The 25,560-nt window shown below is 39.5% G+C and overlaps 2 protein-coding genes across 3 annotated transcripts; both read left to right on the plus strand.

Moving 5' to 3' along the window:
* The first annotated feature begins 345 nt into the window (after nt 1-345).
* LOC129430995 (NACHT, LRR and PYD domains-containing protein 3) lies at nt 346-15,108 on the plus strand. Its single transcript, XM_073874795.1, has 9 exons — nt 346-492; nt 610-820; nt 922-2,719; nt 2,822-2,995; nt 3,476-3,643; nt 4,282-4,455; nt 6,360-6,518; nt 13,910-14,083; nt 14,315-15,108. Exons 1-9 carry the CDS (start codon nt 454-456, stop codon nt 14,472-14,474), a joined length of 3,057 nt encoding a protein of 1,018 aa, XP_073730896.1. The 5' UTR covers nt 346-453; the 3' UTR covers nt 14,475-15,108.
* A 10-nt stretch (nt 15,109-15,118) lies between these two features.
* c1qtnf7 (C1q and TNF related 7) lies at nt 15,119-24,032 on the plus strand. Of its 2 annotated transcripts, none has more exons than XM_055188669.2 (3): nt 15,119-15,801; nt 21,352-21,590; nt 22,244-24,032. In XM_055188669.2, exons 2-3 carry the CDS (start codon nt 21,359-21,361, stop codon nt 22,870-22,872), a joined length of 861 nt encoding a protein of 286 aa, XP_055044644.2. In that variant the 5' UTR covers nt 15,119-15,801; nt 21,352-21,358; the 3' UTR covers nt 22,873-24,032. The 2 variants fall into 2 exon arrangements, with proteins under 2 accessions (XP_055044644.2, XP_055044645.2); XM_055188670.2 differs by having other exon boundaries at nt 15,119-15,770.
* The last annotated feature ends 1,528 nt before the right edge of the window (nt 24,033-25,560 follow it).

Consider the following 25,560-nt stretch of genomic DNA (forward strand, 5'->3'; position numbering starts at 1 on the left):
ATGAAACAATATTAACAGTTACCTTGTGCGCCTTTTGAACCATGCAGATAAATGATATTTGTGGAAGCATCTTAACGTATCCATGTCGATGCTACGCTCTGACCCAGAGTTCCATAGTGCCGTGCACAAACACTGTGTCACGTGTACATGACGTAGTATTAAAGAAACATACACAACATACCTTTTTACTGTTCATGACTTACCTGTTTTAACTATTAACTATTTTAAACTGTTATTTATAAAGTTTTCAGGCAGGGAGACTCGGTCCCTCTGTTGACAGCTGTGTGTCTGTTCAGAGCAGCAGGTCTGTAGATTTACCACCCAATATCCATACGGATGCTTCTTCCACTCAGCAAAGGTTATGTTTTGTCTTTTTATTATCTATTATTAATTGTTGCATGATTTTGTATTTGCTTGAATTCAATTTTATTTTATTATTTTTTCAGTCGTCTTATGAAAAAGCATCAAACGAATGTTACTGCTGTCTTGCAGGTTAGCTAACTTTTTAATGTTTTAATGTACAATAAAAATCTAGGAACTTTAAATATCTTAATACAATACAAAATACTGCAAGAGTACACAGATAAATTCATTTTTATTTTGATTCAGCAACTTGAAAAGAAAGTCCTGGATTTTGTGAAGAAAGAGCTCAGAAAAATCATCAAGGTTTTAAATCCAGATCCTTTGGATTGTGTGAACAGTCAACCAGAGGAAGAAGAGATTAGGAATGCTGTCGAGGCCAAAGAAGCAGCGGTCAATATCACAATACACATTCTGAAAAGCATGAATGAACACAGCCTTGTCGACAGGCTACTTCAATGTTAGTATGTCTGTATGGGCTGGACATTGTTTTCAAATTAAAATGACAGAAATACAGATTGTAGCTTTACTCTATATTTTCTTTGCATTTTCTTTATTTAGTTCAAATTTCTGCATATCAGCAAAAGCTTAAGTCTAGTTTGAAGAGCAGAAGCGAATGTGTATTTGAAGGAATTGCTAAGCAAGGAAATCCAGCCCTCCTCAACAAGATCTACACAGAGCTGTACATCACAGAGGGAGGCAGCGGAGAGGTCAATAATGAACATGAGGTGAGACAGATTGAGACAGCATCCAGGAGACCAGAGACACAAGAAACACCAATCAAATGTAATGACATCTTTAAAGCTTTAACTGGACAAAACAAACCCATCAGAACTGTGTTGACTAAAGGAGTTGCTGGAATTGGAAAAACCGTCTCTGTGCAGAAGTTCATTCTGGACTGGGCTGAAGGAAAAGCAAATCAGGATGTTCACTTCATATTTCCACTTCCATTCAGAGAACTGAATCTGATTAGTAAAAAACAGTACAGTTTGGAGCGGCTTGTTCATTTTTTCTATAAAGAAATCAATGGATTAAAACTTTCAAACCTTGAAAACTACAAAGTCATTTTCGTCTTTGATGGCCTGGATGAGTGTCGACTACCTCTAGATTTTAGGAACAATAAGAGGTGCTCTGATATAACTGTGGCCGACTCAGTGGATGTGCTGCTGACAAATCTCATCAAGGGGAATCTGCTTTCCTCTGCTTTGATCTGGATCACCACTCGACCAGCAGCAGCAAATCAGATTCCTCCTGAGTATGTTGATCAAGTAACAGATGTACGAGGGTTCAGTGACCCTCAGAAGGACGAGTATTTCATGAAGAGAATAAGCGATCAAAGTCTGGCCAACAGTATCATCACACACATCAAATCATCCAGGAGTCTATACATCATGTGTCACATCCCAGTCTTCTGCTGGATTTCAGCCACTGTTCTTGAAAGAATGTTGAGTAAAGCAGAGACTGGAGAGATCCCCAAGACTCTCACTCAAATGTACACGCACTTCCTGATCTTTCAGACACAACAGATGAATGACAAGTACAGGGAACTTCGTAATTCAGATCCAAACTTGAGTAGAGAGAACATTCTTTCTCTCGGAAAACTGGCCTTCCGGCAGTTGAGGAAAGGTCATGTGATCTTCTATGAAGAAGACCTGAAAGAGTGTGGCATTGATGTCAAAGATGCATCACTGTACTCAGGACTGTGCACCCAGATCTTCCGAGAGGAGTTTGGATTATACCAACGGAAAGTCTTTTGCTTTGTGCATCTCAGTTTCCAAGAGTATCTGGCAGCTTTATTTGTGCACCTACACTGGCTTACAACCCAACAGCCCATAAGTGACGAAATCAAGATACCATTCCATGACAGAGAATTCGGAGAGCTTTGTATGACTTCAACTCTGTTTGACCTACACAAGAGCGCTATAAACCAGGCTTTAGGGTCAAAGAATGGCCATTTTGACCTTTTCCTCCGCTTCCTCCTTGGTCTTTCACAGGGGCTCACCGAGACCTTGTTTCGGCACCTTTCAATACAAATAGGAGACAGCTCACACAACAGGGAAGACACAGTCAGATACATAAAGGAAAAGCTTGGGGCAGGTCTTAGCCCTGAGAGATCCATCAATCTTTTCCACTGCCTCAATGAACTGAACGACCATTCTCTGGTCGAGCAAATTCAAGCGTACCTTCAGTCAGGAAGACTTTCGTCTGAGAAACTTTCACATGCCCAGTGGTCAGCTTTGGTGTTTGTGTTGCTCACAAGCGACGAGGGGTTGGAGATTTTTGATTTGAGAAAATTTTTGAAATCAGATGATTGTCTTTTAAAGCTTCAACCTGTTATCAAGGCCAGTCGGATTGCCATGTAAGTACCTTTTTAAAGTAAATCTTTCCTTGCAATAAAAGGTGCATTTTCAAAGCAGCTTTATGGCGGTGCCTGTGGTAAGAGGTTTGTTGTGATTCTTAGATTGTCTGCATGCAACTTGACCAAGATATCCTGTTCGTCTTTGGCTTCTATTCTCAAATCAAATCCCAATGTTCTGAGAGAACTGGACCTGAGTTATAATGACCTTCAAGACAATGGTGTGAAATATCTTTGCTCTGGACTGCAGAGTCCACACTGCAAACTGGAGACATTAAAGTAAGGAACAATAGAATCTGGTGGTTATTTTAAGACATTTTTGACAGGTTAGGTGTGCTTAGGCCCCACCCTATTGAGTTAAGTCTACACTCTTGGAGCTTTCAAACAATATACAGTTTGTCATGATTAGATGCAGAATTCATATGCAAACATTGAAGTAAATGTAGGCGTCCTGCTGGTGGGACAGTGACATTTAGCAGAAAACAAATGTTTTGAGGCACACTCTCTTCATAAATGAATCAATTACTCTCCCTACATAATTTATTTTATAAAACACTGTTGAAATGTCTATTCTGGAGGCTTAGACCTTTCCAACGATATATAGTTTGTAGTGATAGATTAAAATTTACATCAACAATATTAATGCAAACTTAGGTGTTCCATATTTTTGGACGGCGACGCTTAACAGTCTAAACCAATCAAAATAAAGCATTCAACAGACCTGTGGTATAATATAATTGGTAAATGTAATTGTTCTAGACTGGAGTTTTGTAGACTCAGAAGACACAACTGCTCAGTCATTGTTTCTGCTCTTAAGTCAAACCCATCACATCTTAAAGAGCTGGACCTGAGCTACAATGAAATTGGAAATGATGCAGCAACATGGATTCTGGGTTTGCTTCCTGATTGTAGGCTGGAGACTCTTAGGTTTGTATATGTTTGATTGAGAGACTGATGAATAGTGATCTTTTTGACAAATAGCAAAATGGCATTTATATTGGCTTAGGGGTTGGCAACCCTTGGCACATCTTCCAAATACTATAAAAGTAAAATATAGTAGTAATCCTTCTTTGCAATCACACAGCCTTAAGTGGGATGCTGTTTTTTGTCTTACTAAACCACAAACTCATTTGTATTAATAATTATTGTCACCAACTAAGCAGCACATACAGGTCAGGTTTCCCATTGTAAAATGATGGTGTAGCACAGATAGGGTGACCTGTGATCTGCCAGGACCTTCAAGCTAAGGTCATTAAAACTTCGATTTTGATGCACCACGAAAGGCACTCCAAAGTGTTGATGATTGTTTTACTACAAATAGTTACACTGAATCTAAATGTTTGAATTATTATTTTTACCACACTGGAATTGAAACTGGGAATTAAAAAGAATCAAAACCGATAAACAGAATCTGAATTGAATTGGACACAATTCAAATGAACCCCAGGCACAGAGCAGGGCAGACCAGATTTGGCTTTCCATATTGATACCAGGCTGTTGCCAGCCCCTGAATATAGTTTCTACTTTGTTTACAATTATCAAGAGCTATTTATTGTCAATTACAGGCTTTCAAACTGTGGGATCACAAAAGAGGCCTGTGTTTTCCTTGAATCTGCTCTGAATTCAAAACCGTGTCACCTTAAAAGACTGGACCTGAGTCATAATAAACTTTGGGACTTAGGAGTTCAGGTGTTTCCTCGTTTACTAAGAAACCCAAATTGTAACATTGAAGAGTTGAGGTAGGTGTGCAAAGAACTTGTCTTTGAAAAAAAATTATACTTTCAAGGGGCCAATTACTGAAGATGTGGGCACCTACTGTATTGCATTTTTTACTTTTATGTTTACATATCTGAAATCCATTTAAATTCTATAGAAAACCTAATTTGAAGACTGTGGCAGTCAAAGGATTGTTGACTATTCATATCATTCACAACACATGAATAAATTTGTTGGGACAGACAGAAACAGAGTAAAGCCCCATCCATGCAAACTTTTGTTGTATTGAAACAACATTGGTCATTTTTATTGGCACCATGCTGTGAGGGGGCACAAGCAGTTTGGCGACAGGGCTGCATACTTGTTTTTGTTTGTAACTTTCAAAAGATTTGCTCTATTGTGATATTTTCCTTATGTTCTTTATATCATGTATAATACATGTCCCCAATTTCTGTCAGATTTTTGATGTATAAAAGAGTTTACACATAACATATTAGTAAAACAGAATGGACAGGATGTGAAGCTTTTGCATATTAATATAATATAACATAACACACTCACCGGCCACTTTATTAGGTACACCTAACTAATATCGGGTTGGACCCCCTTTTGCATTCAGAACTGCCTTAATCCTTCGTGGAACAGATAATGTACTGGAAACATTCCTCAGAGATTTTGGTCCATATTGACATGATAACATCACAAATTTGCTGCAGATTTGTCGGCTGCACATCCAGGGCACAAAGCTCCAGTTCCGCCACATCCCAAAGATACTCCATTGGGTTGAGATCTGGTGACTTTGGAGGCCATTTTAGTACAGTGAACTCATTGTTATGTTCAAGAAACCAGTCTGAGATGATTTGCGCTTTATGACATGGCACGTTATCCTGCTGGAAGTAGCCATCAGAGGATGGGTACACTGTGGTCATAAAGGGATGAACATGGTCAGAACAATACACGATACTTAATTGGTACTAATGGGCCAAAGTGTGGCAAGAAAACATCCCCTACATCATTACACCACCACCAGCAGCCTGAACCGTTGATACAAGGCAGGATGGATTCATGCTTTCATGTTGTTGACGCCAAATTCTGACTCTACCATCTGAATGTTGCAGCAGAAATCGAGACTCATCAGACCAGGCAATGTTTTTCCAATCTTCTATAGTTCAATTTTGGTAAACCTGTGTGAATTGTAGCCTTAGTTTCCTGTTCTTAGCTGTCAGGAGTGGCACCCGGTGTGGTCTTCTGCTGCTGTAGCCCATCTGCCTCAAGGTTCAATGTGTTGTGCGTTCAGAGATGCTCTTCTGTATATCTCGGTTGTAATGAGTGTTTATTTGAGTTACTGTTGCCTTTCTATCAGCTCAAACCAGGCTGGCCATTCTTCTCTGACCTTTGGCATCAACAAGGCATTTGCGCCCACAGAATTGCCACTCACTGGATATTTTCTCTTTTTCTGACAATTCTCTGTAAACCCTTGAGATGGTTGTGTGTGAAAATCCCAGTAGATCCGCAGTTTCTGAAATACTCAGACCAGCCTTGTCTGGCACCAACAACCATGTCACTTTTAAAGTCACTTAAATCACCTTTCATCCCCATTTTGACGCTCGGTTTGAACTGCAGCAGATCGTCTTGACCATGTCTACATGCCTAAATGCATTAAGTTGCTGCCATGTGATTGGCTAATTAGAAATTTGCATTAACGCTCAGTTGGAGTGTATAACATAATAGTTGCCCTGGGTTGGTTTTGAGGGTCTTTATCAGACTAGTGATCATGTTCCAATTAATATACATATCCTCATAACATATATTCTGTATATTTTAGTTTAAAGTTAATGCTCTCATTTTCTCTTGACAGAGCTTAAATCAGAATCTGCTGACATTATTTTTGTAAAAAGCTCACTAAAACATCTTCTCTTTTTATCAGATTGGAGAGTTGTAATATGACGTTTGAAGGTTGTGGACTCTGTCTGGAGGAGTCTCGCCTCAGAGCTCTTGATCTGTCTGATAATAACCTGCAGGATAGAGGAGTGAAGAGGCTTGTGAACTCACTTAAGGATCCACTCTGTAAACTTGAGAAATTAAGGTTATGTCTCTTGCTGGTCATTTAACACTTAAATGTTGTGTTTATGAGCCTAAGTTGATAGATAGTTTGAGATAGATAGTTTAGTTTGTTTTTGAAATGCTCTTAGCCACAATGTAGAAAGAAATCATAAAAAAACATGAATCCTCAAGAGGCCAGGCAAAAGATGTTTTGCTAGCTTACAATTAGCATGCAGACCCAACTTTGGCCACTTAAGGTCAGGTGATGTAGTAATAAAAACCTTGAAGATCTTAACTCTTTCGCCGCCAGCGTTTTTAAAAAAAAAGTTGCTAGCCAGCGGCAACGTTTTTCATGATTTTCACATAAGTTTAATGCCTTCCAGAAAATGTTCTTATTTAAATATGTAACAATCAGACCTATCATCTGAGTTACAAAAGATAAAACTGGTGTCAGATAAAACTGTATGAGATTAAAAGTGTTTAAAAGGATGAGTCAAACAACAAAATAGAATGATTGAAGTGTATTTACAAGTCACATTGAACTTAAAACAACACACTAAAACAACTATGACTGTTAAAAGGAGGGATTACATAAATACCAAGCCTAAAACAATCTAAAAGTCCAAGTGTGGTAAAAGTCTCAATGTGCAGTGTCCACCAGTGTGTATATACAATCCAAAAGAGTGATAATCCAAAATGATGTTACTGGAAAGGTAAGTCCACAAAAGGGTAACTCCTCAATCCAGTTCAGTGTTAAGAAAGCTCCCCAGGTGTTTGCCATGCTGCTTCCTTTATGGTCTTCTACTTCCTGTCATGTGATTACTCACATGACAGGCAGACTCAGTATTATTTAAAGACATACACACATAAAACAGATAAGAGGAATAAAATGGATGAACATCATGTAAAACCATAAACACTCAAATATATATAAAACCATTATAATATATACTGAGAGGTTAAAACATGTGTCCTGTGTGACAGTGTCACAAATATATAAACATACAACATACCAAATGAAAGAACAGACCCTCTGCTTTCAAACAAAAAACCTGTTTCATCCTACCTTCAGTAGTTCTTTTGTAATCAGCTCTTGAATATGGGTAGGTTGCTGCAAAAACACCACATTTTGAGCAAAAAGCAGAGATAATTCCATTTTTGTGACAGACTTTTCATAGAGATCCCATTCAGAGTGATCTTTTAAACAGACACGGACACTTGCCGTAGGGCAATACTTCCGGGTTAAATACTTCCACCTGGTGGATAATAGCGGTATTGCGGAAAGCCGGAAATACTCGTCATTGGCAGGGAAGCGTTTTCTCTTGGCGGCCAAAGAGTTAAGAGGGCACCTGCATTTAATTTGATCAGATTAAAATGTATGAAGAAAGGCCATGCAGGCAACTGTGGGAGTGTTTGGGGCGCACAGTCCTGCGCCCCAGGGCAGATCCGAAACCAGCCACTTAGAGCTCAGCCTCAAGTCACATGTTTTTACCCTTTTTCCTGACCTACATAGACACTCATTAGGGGTGTGCCCCAGACACATAAACATGACACACACACACAAAGAACTCACTTTTGATTTTTAATTGTTTTAAATAAATTATAACATGACTAACAGTGAAATAGTACAACTAAATGATTTTATTTTGTATTAATTTGCACTATATATTTAACTTTTTTGTAACATGTTAAAGTAGCTTTCCTCTCTGGCCAGCTTTAAGGGGGCGGCGCCCCCTAGTGACCAGCCGGCACTGACTGGCGTGCATTTTGAGGCTAAACAGAGGGACACTGTTGTATTTTAAGATATGTCAGTGCAAGTTGTTTTTAGTTTGGACAGGTCTTACATTTATTTTAATCTAGGACTAGTCTAATCCCTGTCTGGGAAACCGCCCCTTTTTGTTGCCTAATTTTTTTTTTAATCACTTTGGATAAGATTGTATGCTAAATGCTAAAATATAATAATTAAATGTTACCATGATATTTTTTATCTATTACTCATAACAATGAGCACTTATTGTAATATAGAGTCGAATAGTTTAAACAGAATATTATCATCATAGCATGATACTTTGGCAAAATAGTTCCCTTTCGAGGGAACTCGCGCTGCGTCGCCATAGAGACGCTTTGGGAACGCCTACAGCGTGACGGCGTCTGAGTATGTATATCAAATCCGACCAATGGTTGGGCGTGACGTCATAGACGGAAGCCAGAGAGCATAAATACGGCAGAAAGGAACGCCCACTTTATCTTTTAAAGCCTCAGCGGCTATCTATGTGTGTGTGTATCAAGAGTGTTTGAATAGCTTAAAAATTGTGTGACTGAATAGTTTAACTGTGTGGCTGATAATGAAGGAAAATAAGAAATTAGAAAGTTTAGGAGCTGAGCACGCTCACGCCGCTCTTGAGGGCGCGGTGTGACGTGTGTTCATTATGATAACTTGCCTTTCAAAATGCTCCGTTGTTCCTCCTCTGGGTGTGGAAGCCTGCACTGCAGTTACTTCCCCTCATTGAGAGGGACGTGATCTCGTGTAATCTTCCCCCGAGGGGGTTGATATATTCGAGTACAGGGTAGTCCTATACAGCTATCCTTCCTCTGCCATATAATGATTTAATCAAGCTCAGTATATGAGGCATGTGTCGAAGTTTAATCCGAATCGCGGAAGGGCGTCCGCACGATAAGCTGCCAGAGCCCTTTAAACATGCTAAAACTCAGCCCCACACCACTCGGGCTGTGTGTCGTTGTTTTGATGAGTCAAGACAATGATCGCGTTTCTCGCAGCTTAAGTCCTGCGTCCACTGAGGTGGTGTAGTGTACTTTGACCGTGAAAGCTCTGCCTCGGGAGGGTTTGGAAGCACGCATTGCGGTCACTTCCAACCCGAACGGGAGCCCTATGCAATGTTTTACCTCTGAGGAGATATATATTGTAAACACAGCCCTTCTCTTCACCGACCGGTTCAAAGATCAACGTCCGCGAAGGCGGTGTGCACTTATCCTTGCTATCGGGAGGGATTCGGGAGCCTGCATGCCGGTTTCTCCCGCCCCGATCGGTAGCCCGTGCTTTACTGTTTGACTGTGTCAGACGATGTTCGCGTGTCTTGCGGTTCGAGGCCCGCCTCGACCGGTCTTATTAAATGAGAAGTTGATCGAGGTTGTTTCTTGTAACTGCTAGTTTTAATATGTATGAACAAGCAGATAAAAAAAAATAATAAAAAAAAGAAACTATATCATCCAGCAAATTAGATGAGAGTTTTCTTACAAAATGAGGGCAATCTCAACACCAGAGGCTTCCTTTCTTTCCTGATCTCCATTATTATGCAAGTCATGGAAAGACCATTCTCTGACCATGTTTACACAAGCACTTCAGCTAGCTTTTAAACATAATAGGCTATATTTAGAGGATGTTTTTTATGTTGCCATGAGTGGCTTCATCCCTAAAGCCTCCAACATTGTCAAATATATGTATAAAGCCCTATCAGGGTATGCCCTCCTGGGGAGTGTGGGTTTTATCCGCCATTTACGGGTCCCCACATTTCTCAGTACCCTCCTGTGAACACTCTGCCTCTCGTAGTACAGAGCACAGTAAATCAGGTTCCCTTGGTAAATATTATGATAGCATGGAAAAACATTCCAAACATATCTCAATGGGTGTTATGCACAGAAAATAGGCTACATTCCTAATTTTAGAGCAGGAATTGGAATTCCTTTTATTCAAAGACTACACATTACTGTCACAAAATTATGGTTCATGATGTTGACAGTCACTCACATTAATCTCAAATCAGATCCGAGGACTGGTTTTTGTTAATGGATTTTTCCTGCTCACAGAATCTCAGGTTTGCCTTTGGGGGCATGGCATACCAATATCAGCCTTCCCTTTGGCCTAGCTCTATCCCTTCACACATTTACAAAATGTGTAAATGCTGCCCTGGCGCCATTGCATCTTTAGGGCATTTGCATACTATTTATATTGACGATTGGCTAATATTAGCACAGTCAGCACAGATGGCAGCACAGCATCGAGATGTTATGTTTGCACATCTAGATACCTAGCGTTGAGACTGAACACCAAGAAAAGTATGTTAGTCCCAACACAGGTGATCACATTTTGGGGATAATATGGAACTCAATGATGATGCAGGCACAGATGTCTCCTGCTCGTGTCATGTCCATTTTTCACATAAGTGAATGAGTTGAAGCTAGGTCAATCACACACCAAGTGGTGGTTTTAAAATCAGGGTTTTTCCTCGAGGGGCAACCCTTTTTGCATGTTCAGGGTTACGCGCACATGTCTTCGTACTCTAGAATATGTAAAGGTTTCGGGGGTGTGGTCTGTCGCTGCATGACATTAATGACAGATGCATCTCTCTTAAGCTGAGGATCAGCTATGGAAGGCCAATAGGGCAAAAATGTCCAATCAGCTAAAACGCCAGGAAAAGTGTGCTTCTCCAGTACAGAGGACCTCTTTTCTGGGTGTAGTATGGATTTCTACGATAGCAGGCACTGTTGTCTCCTGCTCGTATAGAATCCATCTTTTAACCATGGGGTTCCTTGAGGGGCAACCCGTTTCTCATGATCAAGGTCACACGCAGATGCTTTGTGCCTTAGTATTATGGAAGAAACAATGGTTTCTTTCGGCCAGTGTTGGCCTTTTTACCATGTTTAGGGTTACGCGCGCATGTCTTCGTGCCCTAAGAATATGGCAAAATGCTGGGTTTCTGTCTAAGGCCCAGGGTGAGGTGCGGACTGTTGTCGCATGACATTAATGACAGATGCATTTCTGTTAAGCTGAGGATTGGCTATGGAAAGCCAAAAGGACAAAAATGTCCATTCAGCTAAACGCCAGGAAAATTGTGCTTCTCCAGTACAGAGGACCTCTTTTCTGGGCGTACTATGGATTTCAACGACTGCAGGCACGGTTGTCTCCTGCTCGTATAGAATCCATCCTTTAACCATGGGGTTCCCTGAGGGGCAACCCGTTTTTGCATAATCAAGGTCACACGCGAATGCTTTGTGCCTTAGTATTATGGCAGAAACTATGGTTCCTTTCTCAAAAGGCCAGTGTTGGCTTTGTCACATGTTCAGGGTTACGCGCATATGTCTTCGTGCCCTAAGAATATGGAAAAAATTTTGGGTATTTGTTTACAGGCCCCAAGTCAGGTGCGGTCTGTCGCCTCATAACATTAATGACAGACGCATCCCTTTCTATCTGTGATCAGTTATGGAAAGCCAAAAGGGCCAAAATGTCCCATCAACTAAACGCCAGGAAAAGTATGCTTCTCCAGCACAGAGGACCTCTTTTCTGGGCGTGGTATGGATTTCAACGACTGCAGGCACGGTTGTCTCCTGCTCGTAAAGAATCCATCCTTTAACCATGGGGTTCCCTGAGGGGTAACCCGTTTCTCATGATCAAGGTCACACGCAGATGCTTTGTGCCTTAGTATTATGGAAGAAACCATGGTTCCTTTCCCATGAAGGCCAATATTGGGGGCTCAGGGTCATCACATCAGGTTTACGACGGATGCATCCCTCTAAGGCCGGGAAGTGGCTATGGAAGACCATAAGGTCAAAATCTATGTAAGTCCACATGGAGCAGACGTTCTGCTCAGGCAGGCGTTGAGCTTGGGGAATGAAGACTCCATCCACATGTGGGGGAGCAAATTTGGCTCAGGTTCGGCCAAGCGAAAGCTGACCTGTTTGCAATTTAGGAGAATTCACATTGTACTCTTTGGTTTTCTCTCTTTCACCCAGTCCCACTCGGACTGGTTGCCATGACACAGGAAGGGTCTGAGGGCCTCCTGTGTGTTTTTCCCAATTGCTCAGCTCCCGGGAGTTCTGGAGAGAGTCCGGCAGCACAGGCACAGCCGTTGCTTGTAGCCCTGTGTTGGCTGACCCGAGTGTGGTTTTCGAACCTGGTCTCCCTCCTAGACGGCTCCCCATTTCAGGGGCCGATCTGGAGGGATCGGTAGTCTCAGGCAAGGGGCACTGTGTTTTACCCCTGCCTAGAGTTTTTGGGTCTGGCCTCTGAGGAGGACAGACTCATAGAAATGGGTCTCTCAACTGAGGTTGTGCAGACTATTTTATTTCCAGAGCTCCCTCCACCAGGAAATTATACGCATTTGAAGAAAGACTTTAATTACGTGGTGCCAAGAGCACTTATATGACCCAGTTAACTGCCCCTTGGTACAGTTCTGGAGTTTTTATAAGAGCAGTTTGCAGCAGGGCTGCCTCCTTTGACCATTAAGGCTTATGTGGCAGCTATATCTCATACCTTAGTGGTCGGTCCCTCATTAAGTAGAGACCATCTATTCATGCGTTTCCTGTGTGGCACTCGAAGGCTGAGGCCTGCGAGTCATTTTAGGATCCCTGCGTGGGATCTGTCTGTGGTCCTGGAGGACTTATCAGGGGCACCATTTGAGCCATTGATACCATTTCAGAAAGTTTCTTACTCTGGAAACTATATTTCTCCTAGCTATCACCTCCCTTTAGAGGGTAGGAATTTTATTGGCTCTCTCTGCTTCACTCTCTTGCCTCGGGTTCGCTCCAGGCATGGTGAAGGCTTTCTACCCTAGGTCAGATTACGGGTCTAAGGTCCGGAATAATATTCCATGCCCCATAATATTGCAGGCTTTCAGCCCTCCACCTTTTTAGGATTTAGCCAGAGGGCGGTGAACAGAGCAGTAATTTTAATGCTTCGGTTCGGCCCGGACTGAGTTCCCGGCCACCAAGCAGCTTTTAGGTAGATGGATAGCCGAGGCTATCCCATGTGCTTATGAAGCCTCTTGACGGCCCTTTACTTTAACCGTCAGAGCCCATTCAACTTAAGGTATGGCAGCATATAGGGCCCTATGGGCAGGGGCCTCGATCCAGGATATCTGTGATGCGGCAGGCAGGTCCTCACCGCTCACTTTTGTACACTTTTGAGTTGGATCTCAACTCTATTCCTGGTGATCGTGTGCATTGGTCTTAGTTGTGCTTTGGTCTCAGTTGTGCTTTCTACACACAGACAGGCACTTGTAGTCTGGCGGATTGGGTATAGCGTTCCCAAAGCGTCTCTATGGCGACGCAGCGCGAGTTCCCTCGAAAGGGAACGTCTCGGGTTACGTATGTAACCCTTGTTCCCTGAGAAGGGAACGAGACGCTGCGTCTCCTTTGCCATACTTCCGGCGTGCCTGAATACCCGCTTCGGCATATGCGAGATAAAGTGGGCGTTCCTTTCTGCCGTATTTATGCTCTCTGGCTTCCGTCTATGACGTCACGCCCAACCATTGGTCGGATTTGATATACATACTCAGACGCCGTCACGCTGTAGGCGTTCCCAAAGCGTCTCTATGGCGACGCAGCGTCTCGTTCCCTTCTCAGGGAACAAGGGTTACATACGTAACCCGAGACGTTTAAAATTACACACACATTCAGACTGTTTGTCATCTTCTGCAGGCTGTCAGGTTGCAATCTGAGCGATAAAGGTTTCTCATCTCTGGCTTCAGCTATGGGATCAAACCCCTTCAGCCTGAAAGAGTTGGATCTGAGCTCAAATAATCCTGGATCCTCTGGAATAAGGCAGCTGTGTTTAGTCCTTGGGGAGAAGAGTTGTGCTCTTGAAAAGCTGTGGTCAGTGTTTTAATAGCAAAATGTTGAGTGAATTATTTTAAATACATTTTAAAGGGATAAGAAAGTTTTCAATTTAACACAAAACAATTGAAGAAACAGTAGAAATGGTAATGAATAAAGCATTGACTAATTTAAACCAACATGCATTTCAAAACCTTTGCTAAAAAAATAACATTTGACTTCATATTTTAAAAGAAATAATAATTTTTATTTTTTTTTCTTCCTGAGCAGGTTGTCCAACTGTTCGCTCACTGATGAAAGTTTTGAATACTTGGCCTCCGTTTTGAGTTGTCAGTCCTCATTGAATGAGTTGGACCTTAGCAGAAACTCCATCAGCCAGCAGAGGGAGGACTTTCTGAGATCTATATCAGACATCAAACTTTCATTTTAAGTGTAATTTTACATTTTTGACATCATGCATTCCATATAAAAACATTTAAAGTTTCTTGTCTAATGACAACTGTAAGCAGATATTTTTAAGCAGAGTAAATTGCTTAGACTGAGACATTGATTTTCATACATTTTTAAAGCAGATCGATTATACAGTAAAAGTTGAATGTATTTTTATTTTTTAAGTATTTTTGAGACTTGTGCAAGTGTACATTTTGCAATTTTTTCACTTTATTTGGAGTCCAGCTTTATTAAGTTAACTTTAACTAAAATAAGAGAGTATTATTTATATTCTTCTGTCATCCACAACACAAACAGTAAAGAGGGAGTTTGTTATTTTATCTTGAATATGAAAGTAGATGTACTTAATTTTCTTGCATTTATAAATGACAGTAGTCCACCAAAAATGAACAGTCTGTCATTATTTACCCATTCTTGTGGTATTTCAACCCTGTATCTGTTCCTGTGTATAGCTGAGAGCATTGCGTTAGCAGAGCAAAAGGTCATAGAACCCAGAGAACACAAATTCTGATAAAAATGATACCTTGTAGTGCAATGTAATGTCACTTTGGATAAAAGCGTCTGCCAAATGCATTTTGTAATGTAATGTATGCACAATGTCAGCATTTCAATGTCAGCATCATAAATGATGAGCAGGGAACTGAAAGGAAAATGTATTTAAGAAAAAAATCTTTCCTGAAGCTCATTTGCACTTTCAAAAACATTGACATCATAGCTACTTGTTTTCATGAGTGTCATAACCCAAAAAAGTAACAAAAACAGAACATGTATTTTTGAGTGAACTGTTCCTTTAAAACATGTGACATGATGTTGTGGCATATAATAAAACATTTTCAGTTGTGTATTTTCTGTCTGATTGCCTTGGTAACAATTGAGGGACTTCAGAGGTGTGTCCCTAAAGTGGGTGTTTAAATTCCTTCATAGTTTGTATTACAGAAAAAGAGAAGGATCGCTGCAAAGATCTCACAAACATAAAGAGAGACGCTTTGAGAAAGATTGATGAATGGTGAAGAGGAGAGAGAGAAGACGATATCTGAGCATGAGAAGAAAGATAAAGTCGAGAGCGTGTCACAGAGAGAAAGTTGTTTTATGCTGCTTGAGCTGCAAAGATTCGGCTTATACGTGGATGTTTAAGAAACCAGGGCACAGAATGGAAACAGTACACAGCAAACAAAAAAATTAACAAAAGTCTTGGAAATCCAAATAAATTAGAGACATACAGCTCAGATCTGATCTGAGGATAAAGGCAAAGGATATCATTCAAGGAAGAACCAAGGTGACAAATACAACTTGCAAACAACTGGCAGGTTACAATCTTGTTTTTTTTTTCTTTAAATGTCATTACTTGCAAACCTAAATTACATTGAGTATATGATTATTTTCTATTTGCTTTACTGTTATATAACATGTTGTGCTATTGAAGACGTAGAGTATCAGAGTTTTGCTTGTTCGCAGCACATTTGTTCAAGCTGTTGACGGCATTTTGCCATGTTTGTTATTGGATTGGAAACTTGACAGACTTTGGTGCTACATGTTTGGTGTGTGCAGAAGTTGTGACTCTTCTTTCAACTCTTTTAAAATGTGTACATGTAGAGGCAAAGATATTCAATTTTATTTTTGCAGGGGAGTTAAGGAGTCATTGGCTTGTTCTTGTTTGTTAGCTTTTGTTTTAATACCTACTTTCTCTTTCAGGTCCAAATGGACCAAAGAGACACAGTTTGGGCCTGTTTAAATAACATTTAATTCTGAGCAAATTTAAAAAAATGCCATATAACAAGTACAGGCCTACATATCACTACATTGCTAAAATTGTTATATTAAACATTTCTTTTTTAACTGTGTTTTCAGCTAGCCATGATCTTACTTTGCATAATACCGAAACAAATTTTTAAGATGGGTGATTTGTGACATATATTTGGTAAAGACTCAAGAAATATTAGCTTAATTTATTTGTTTCCAAACCTTCACATTGTTACTACACACAAATATACATCCATACCAGTGCCATTGGTTCCCATCTGTTTAAATTGTCAGAGAAATACTTTATATCTCTCAGGGGAGAATGTTAAATATCATTTTAGTTTTCAAATTCTTTCTCCTCGTTGCAGATGTTTGATTGTAATCTTTATCAGAAGCCAGACGTGAATCGTGTGTAATAGATTGTGTTGGTGTTTAAAGCTGTTCTTCATTCATCTGACAGCACAGCTACACTGATGTACACAAACACCTTGAAGGGTTTTTAGGGGTTTAGAGGTGATTAGACAAGTTATCTCCTAATAGAGTGAGTGTAACTAAATCTTCAGAACTATAAGCAGTGAACAGAAACAAATGTGATAAAGTCAGCATGCTGCTAAAATTTACATTTGCGCATATTAGGAAAAGTAAACTAGATTTAGAACTGGAGTCATAGCTGTCAACCCTCCAATTTTCCCGGGATTTCCCGTATTTTACCATGCTATAAATAGTATCCAATAAATAGTGTCTATTTCACATTGTGAAAACACATTACCAAAGCAGCTCAACTAGGCCTCATCCTCTTTTAAATGTCATAGAAAAAGTAATGGGCTCATCTTGCCCCAAAATACTTCTCCAATCATGCCTCTGAATTCTACCGATGTCGAAAGTCCTGAAACCAGTACTGCAGAAATACCTTCCCAAATACTCGGCGTTCCAGGATGTCTTCAATAAGTGGTTGGCTACCCTTCCAAGGGGTGCCCTCCCATACCGGAGCAGAAGACCATGGAGGAGTACATCCAGGAGACTTTAAAGCAACGTTTCATCTGTCTACTTCCACTGCTGCTTCAGTATGCAAAAAAGACAGAGGCTTGAGACCCTGTATAGTTTATTGTACCCTCAATTCCCAAAGAGTCAAGTATAGCTATCCCCTTCCTCTTGTCCCTGCTGCCCTCAAAGAACTACGTGGAGCTCACATCTTCTCGTGATGCATCGCGTTTTCGAGTTCAAGCTTAGCAGCAGTCCAGTACAACACAGTAAATCTAATCATTATACAGTAAAAAGATCTCTTCAAGAATTAAAGGGTGGCATTGAATTTTGTGAATAAACACACTGAATAATGGAAAGTGAATTACTTTAATGCACTGGAGCAGCGCATTCAATTTGGACACTCATGTGGCTCAGCTGCAATAATGTTTCGAGTTTGGAAAGCATTCTTCAAGGTGTTTGAAGTTACTATGAGTCTGTCACTAGGTTACCACTCTCAGACTAATGGCCAGACTAAGAGTAAGATCCAGGTGATCGGGAGATACCTCCGATCATACTGCCACCAGAACCAGAACTGGTCCAGCTCCTTTTCAATGTGTCCTCCTAGGTTACCAGCCACTCATCTCCTCATCTGCAAACACAAATGGGGCTTTTCCATTGCATAGTACCCCACGGTTTGGGTCAGCTCACCTCACTTTGGCTTGGTTAGCATTTCCATCGAGTTTAGTAACACTTCAAAGTGGGAGGGATTATAGGCGTATCGTTATACTTGCGCTGCCTACTGCTGTGACATCATACAAGTAAGAGCGTTGTTGTACATTCCCATACATTTATTTATTTCTCAGTCCGCCACCAAATTAAAATTGACCACCACAAATAGATGTTTGCGTATTGCATTTATCACTACCTCTGCCTGGGTGCGCTCCACTGAGCCTCATTTAAGTTGCATTTAAGCATTTATGTGGACAAGTGTGTCGCGACTGTGCCGACACAAACTGCAAGCTAGCATAAAGGTAAAGCTAATCTTTTACATTATAGCGATGACGCTGGTAGTGACGATTCTCTCAGACCAATCATTGATCTACAGTGTTTTAGCGTCACGTTTTGGTATCAGGTCGGGTCGCTTGGGACCCCAACCTACTAAAAAAGTATCGGGTACTACGTACTGCACCGAATGGAAAAGCCCCCAAAAGTTTAAGCTGACCCTACCTAATCCCTCACACTTTGAAGTGTTACTAAACTCGATGGAAATGCTAACCAAGCCAAAGTGAGGTGAGCTGACCCAACCTGACCTAAACCAAAAAGCGGCAAAAGACTGTTATCCTGAGCTATGTCGTCCTCACCATATGATTTGCTTATTTATTTCATTAATCTACCTTTTGTTTACCGCTCTTTAGCGTTATTTTTGCTCTCCCATGTCTGATCTTTTCTGTGGCAGGACACAACTCCTCTGTGGATATTTGTGTGCATAGAAACACATATTTTGTCAATTGCATGTTCATGCACAAGATCATTACACATTTTGTCATCTTGCTGTAAAAACAGTAATGTGTAATCACTATGAATTGCATAGCTGTCAGTTTCTCTGTGGAAACATGTGCTGAGAAGCTGTGTTGCCTTTTCATAGAGTCTGACTCACATTGAACTCCAGCTTCACAGTGAATTTTCTGTATGCTTCTTTCAAGCCTGGGCTTGTAGTGTTTCCTTTTTTAAGTTTCCAAAATTGTGTTTTTACTTTCCTTTTCTGGAATAAGAAAATAAATGTGGCTTTTGTTAAAAAAAGTTAGTGGAAACAGCTCTTGCAACATTATTATTATAATTGTTATTATAAATGTTATTATACATCACCAAAGGTTAAATGTGTTCAACCTTCAGTTACTCTGTGTTTAATCTGTTTGTGCATCACAATTTGAATATTCCATTTACTTTGATACAAACTGTCACTTAATACACTGTTATGTCATTCTTTTACTTTCCATAACAGTTTACAATATTATCTCATTAAATAATGCTTTAAGGCTCATGTAACGCACGCTGTTTCTGCATTTCTGATGTTAATCTGGAGTACCTTTAGAGTAGTATTACATCCATTATATCTCCGAAGAGTCTTTAGTTTAATCAGATTTATAAAAGAAAGATTAGCTTTACAGAATCTGTCCGATAACGTATGAAAAAATGAAGAAGGAGGAGTTACTACCGCGGGAGGAGCGAGTACGAGTCATGCAACACTTTATACAACACTGTTTTAACTTATGATCCACTACATGTTTGTGTCATTTATATAATATGCACGTGCCTATTTCAAACATAAGACAGAAGTCTTACTTACCGTGTGCAACTCGTCATGACCCGGTTGGGAAAATCCAGCGCATCAAACACACACGCAAAACTCCGCTGCTACCCCGGATAATAAACTATATCCATTGTTTCCATAAGGCTGGATTTCTTATCATTACATCCAAAAACACACTTCTTCTTTTTTGCCATTGTTGAGTTTTGAAATTAATCAAAGCTGTGTCGCGTTATATGATATTTGCAAGCGCTAGCGTCTCCCGCTGATTGACGGGTGGATGGGGTTTTCCGGGGAAAGTGCCCATATAAAGAAGTGATACGTATAGAAACCCCTGAAATGTCAGCTGGACCCGTAATCGAAAAAAAACTTTCAGAAACTTTTATGAACCCTGGCGAAGTGCATTCGGCACAGAAATACTCTGTAACACACAACTGCTTTTTTGACATTCTGCCTACATTTAGCATGAGGAAACAACTCTATAACTGTCTTAATAAGTCAGAATGCATGAAATACCATTGAACCACCCCTTTAACTAACATGAAGCATTTATTGATGCTTTATTATTGCTTTTTTACAACTGTTTATTAATCTGTTAATGTTTCAAGTTGTTCATAATTTATTCCATTATTTAGTACCTAATGTAAAAATTGTTAATAATAATATTAAAATAAATAAAAATTAAAGTGCACATATTATGCTATTAAAAAGGTTAATATGTGCTTTTGAGAGTCCCTAACAAGAGGTTTACATGCATGCAAGATCAAAAAACACATTTGTTGTATTATAATATGCAGTTAATTTTTCCTTATTTTCCAATGACTCTCATATTAGTTGTTTGAATATGCTCTATCTTTCATCGTGACTCCAAGTAAAAGAAGAGCAGATATTATACAGTATAATACTCAACATATTTGTAAACAATTGCAGAATAGCAGAACTATAAACGTGAGTTAGTCTTTAAACGTTAGTTGAGAATGAGTTAGCAGGTTAGCTTGAGTGCACACAACGTACAAAACTACATATTTAGTACACTCAACAGAACCTAAAAGCAACAGTTATTAATCATACTTAGATGTTGTAATTCTGGGAGGGGCAATCTGGTCCAAATAAACTAGGCACTAACACACCCATTACGCTTAACCCGGTTTACAGATTATGGAAACAGTCATCAGTTACTGTTGTGGTATCGTAGATGGATTTAAACTACTGATTGTCCACAGCCTCCTCCTTTGGAGGTGAAAATTTACTGAATTCGCTTTCAGCACAGAGAAAGGTGTGACATTGCCCTACTTTACAGAAAGGGATTCGAACTCTGGATGACTCGTTCCAGCGACTCTGAGTCGACTCTTTCTTTTGAACGCCAATATCTTGAGTTATGATTGTTACGGTTCTGGTATGCAGCCTATCCAAATGAGAGCAACAACTAGGAGTATAAAACAAACATAAACTTTATTAAACAAACAAAAGGCAGAGTATTCACATGTACAACCAAACCATATAGCGTAGCGTGTACATAAAATAGGTTAAACACAGACGAGAACGGACAAGAATACATTCAAAATGGCAGTCAGGTGATGGTGATTAACAATGATGGTCATGTGAGGGAGAAAGATGGATCATGTTTACATTCACTTACAACCACATGACACGCTGCATGAAAGGTATTTTTAGCAATGGCGGTTTAGAAAATTCCAATCTAAACAGCTCTTTTAAATGTGCTCAGTGACATCATCACTTTTTGGGCACATATATTTTCAAAATTGATATTCATGTTTAATTTCATGACAGATGTACGACATCTACAAGACAAGTACAAACAGGGTTTTGACTGTTTTTGTGGTAGGTGAAAGATGTGGCCGATTGTGGGCGTGGTCTGTCTCTCTCAGTGCATCATTGGGCAACTGCTGGAGGCTCGGTCCAGAGGATCTCCACCTCAATTTATCTGTAGCATTCCAGGGTTACCAGGAGCAGCTGGAAAACCAGGTCCCCCAGGACCCAGAGGAGAAGATGGCCATGTTGGAATCCCAGGAAGAGATGGAAGGGATGGACGGAAAGGGGAAAAGGGAGATAAAGGAGATCCAGGTATAGGGATAATCTCCAATAAACTCAGTTTCTCAGGGGAAACTGTCATGGATGGTTTGCAAGATTTATAATTACACTATGTTTGCAGTTTTAATTGTCTACAAAATGGTTTTGATTTCCAGTTTGGGCAATGTTATTCTCAATCAAAAATTGGCTGAATTCACCAGTGATAATCTGATTTGCTGGCTTTACATACATTCTGGGAGTGGCCATTGTCTTGCCAGACAAAGCTGCTCAGGAGACTGGACTTTATGCATACACCCCTGTAAGACTACAGCAATTTACACTTCTGTAGTTTAAAGCAAGGTTTTAATAGGAACCCTTTATGGGTGAACAAGGTTGTACACTTGTGTACAAACATCAAAACATTGAAAGAAAGGTTAAATGACATACAAATAAAGACAAATATTCTTATATGAGCAGGTAGAAACATATGGAATGAATCATTTTAAAACTGAATGACAGATTTCTTGTCCTATGATCTGCATTACAGGATATATGCATTTTTGCATTTTAACTTTTACAACCCTACTTAAATCATTCCTTCAATACATGTCCTGACATTCTGAATATACTGGTTGTATGTGGCAATCCTTGTAAACAAAAAAGTAATAAGCAAATCAAATACTCTAGTATCCATATGTTTATTTCAGGAATCAAAGGTAGAGTTGGGCCAACTGGGAAGCTTGGGCAACGTGGAGAGAGAGGTATTACTGGGAAACGTGGTCCTGAGGGTGATCCTGGAGATTTGGGGCCTCTTGGTCCTCTAGGACGTCCTGGAGAGAAAGGTGACAAGGGTCAACGTGGCCCTCCAGGAACACCGGGTGTCTGCAAATGTGGAAGTTTGGTTCCCAAATCCGCCTTCTCCGTAGGCATCACCAATAGCTATCCCACTGAAAAAACGCCCATCAAGTTCAACAAGGTTCTCTTTAATGAAGGTGGACACTACAACCCAGAAACAGGAAAATTCATATGCGCTTACCCAGGAATCTACTACTTTTCTTATGACATCACTCTTGCCAACAAGCACTTGGCCATCGGGCTGGTCCAAAATGGAGAGTACAGAATCAAGACTTTTGATGCCAACACCGGCAACCATGATGTGGCGTCTGGCTCTACAGTGATGTTTTTAAACCCAGAGGATGAGGTTTGGCTGGAAATCTTCTACAGGGACCAGAATGGCCTGTTTGCCGACCCCAGTTGGACTGACAGCCTTTTCTCTGGGTTTTTGATTTATCCTGATACAAACTATATGGATACATTGGCGGAAGACTACAAATAAAAGGAATTAAGTCATCAGTAAAAAAGACCCTGTATGTTTTATTATCTTCAACAAGGCCAAATTTGACGTCTTAAATCAGGTGCATACCGCATGTCTTCAGGGATTGTAAAATATTTATTTTTGCATAGCAAAATTTGCTAACTCACCGATGAAATGTTCGTTTGCAGTCCTACAATGTGACTGCTTCAATTAAAAATGTCTATTGAAGAAGCAAGAGGAGCATAGCAATTAATGACAGTGTCTTTGTACAAGAGAGCCATTCAAGGTTGTCTACTGTATACGATATGCAACGTAAATAGCACATTCATTACCATTTGCCATAAAAGGGTTTATGCACATTTATGGCTTATAATTTATTACATATCCATATTAGTGTAATGTAGAGTGGTAGCAACATGATTGCAAGATCCAAATACATGTATATATGTAAATAAATAATAAAGAAATAAATCCTAGCAGGCAATGAATAGAAACAGGTTGAAACATGGGACAAAGAAAAAACACCACAGACAACATTAAACAAAGAAAACACTGGAATTGGAAGAGACATGTAACAAGACACAGGTTACCACAACTATGGTGACAGGGCAACATGGACAAAACTATCCATGTGTCTCAATCAGCTCCCTAGGTCAGATATACGGTATATTGTGACTTATTTGCCAAAAATGTGACTATATGTAAATATCACCCCCGTAACCGTGGTTTTTGTAGTAAAACCATGGTTTTACAAGTGGTATCGAATATGCCCCTCCACAAAAAAAAAACATGGTTACTACTATAGTTACAAAGTCTGCAGTTTCCCAAAGAATTAAGCTACTTTTTGCCATGGGTTGAGTTTTGTCTGCGCGTTTAAGGTGAAAGGATTTTGTTCATCTGCTGTCTTTCTTGGCTTAATGATTTTATTTTTGAAATCAGACTGTTTATAATTACTTCAATACAGTGATTTTTATGAATAAACTGTCTGTAATATATAGAAGTGAATGTAAAATATGTATTTTGGGAAAGGAAGTGGCATATTCTGAGTCTTGGAGTTTGGCCTAAGGTTATTTTTGGGCTAGTTTTGATTGACCATTGGGCTTGTTTTATTTTGCCAACCATTACAACCCTGGTTACTACTACACTTACTATAATAAAGCCATGGTACATTTTTGTAAGAATTTCTTGATGTTTATTGTTTGCTCTTCTAAATTTTGTCTTACAGCTTCAGGAAATGTGACAGGCAGCGTTTCAGATGCTGGTTTTTATGTTGCACTGAGGGATTTTTAGGGGACAAACATTTCAGTGCACTAAAATGATTTTACATTTGATACAGCATTTAAAATGGCCGACTAACTGACCAGTGCCTTAACTACTTAACAAGGAAGCTGACTGAGGTGCATACTAGGAAAAATTACGGTACAACAGAAAATGAAATATAATTTTAAAAATTAAGTTATAGACAGATAAACAGACAGAAATATATCAGTTGGCCTTGTTATAAAGTGCTTCCACTTATTTGATTTAGTATTATCTGAAAAGAAAAATGATACAGCCATATGAGATATAAAACAATGTTGGATGTTGATTACTCAATTCTGTCATTGACAAATCACAATCAAATATTCCAGAGGATAGTGGAAGAAGAATATTTACATATTAGATGCAAAAGAAACCAATCATGTTAATAAAACAATGCCCATCTTTTATTATCTACTGTATAGGCAGTATCGTTTACCAACAACTCTGAATCCATCCATGTTAGCTCATTGTTAAACATTTGCTGTCCTCTAGATCTGCATTCATGTGTCTGATGAAGCCAAATGTTTGAACCTCTCTTGGTTTTGTTTTGTTGATTGAGTCACATCCTGTATTAACTTTGGTTTATTTCTGCAATGAAGACTTTCTGCGCTGTAAGAGAAAACATCTCAACCATCTGGACCGTTCTGAGACTTCGGCCAAAACAAAATCTCTGCAGCTGTGAGACCATTGCAAACCTGTGTGTAAAATATATACTATTTATATAGGATATATTGAACATTTTTTAACTGTTTTTAGTAGAAGAAAAGCTGAAATTTCAAGTAAAGAGGATTTTGGCAGAATAGCCCATAATTCTTAACTTGTGTGTGCATGATTGTGTTGTGCAGATGCCCTCCATGTCACAGACTTGAAGAACTATAGTGGAAAAATGTTTTGTCCAGACAGAGAAGATTTGATCAGAGGACAGAACAGTAAAATGTTTTATTTTGCAGTTTGCACTAAATATCAATGTACAAATACATTACATCCTTTGGTGAATAATGCAGCGGTGCATTTGGGAACAATTTATGAAAGCCAAAGTTCAACAAACTGAAAACACCCTCTTTAAAGTCTGATTAGAACCATCTGAACAGCAATAACAACATTATGATGCAGAATAAGGAAATGATCAGGGGTTTCAGGATTCAGGGGCCAGATTCACAAAACATTCTTCTTAATTTTTTTCTTAAATTCAAACTTTCTCAAAAATGCTTCTTAAGAAAGTTATTATTTTTTGTTCTTAAAAAAAGCCTCAAGAATTCAAATTCTCTTAAAGTTATGATAAACTCACAGTAGTCTTAAATCTCAAAACGTATGTTTTGTTAATTTGATTGTTTTAAATTTGACATGTATTGTGTAGTCAGAAATGGCAATTTAAATGGTTTACTTCACAAAGATTAGTTTAATGAG

Source organism: Misgurnus anguillicaudatus, chromosome 13 (genome assembly GCF_027580225.2).
Source record: "Misgurnus anguillicaudatus chromosome 13, ASM2758022v2, whole genome shotgun sequence".
NCBI lineage: Eukaryota > Metazoa > Chordata > Actinopteri > Cypriniformes > Cobitidae > Misgurnus > Misgurnus anguillicaudatus.

Coding starts and splice junctions, on each gene's coding strand:
- LOC129430995 (XM_073874795.1), top strand. CDS start 454: ATGAAAAAGCATCAAACGAATGTTACTGCTGTCTTGCAG. Junction 2,996..3,475: donor TGCAAACTGGAGACATTAAA/GTAAGGAACAAT, acceptor TAATTGTTCTAG/ACTGGAGTTTTGTAGACTCA. Junction 14,084..14,314: donor TGTGCTCTTGAAAAGCTGTG/GTCAGTGTTTTA, acceptor CTTCCTGAGCAG/GTTGTCCAACTGTTCGCTCA.
- c1qtnf7 (XM_055188669.2), top strand. CDS start 21,359: ATGTGGCCGATTGTGGGCGTGGTCTGTCTCTCTCAGTGCATCATTGGG. Junction 21,591..22,243: donor GGGAGATAAAGGAGATCCAG/GTATAGGGATAA, acceptor TGTTTATTTCAG/GAATCAAAGGTAGAGTTGGG.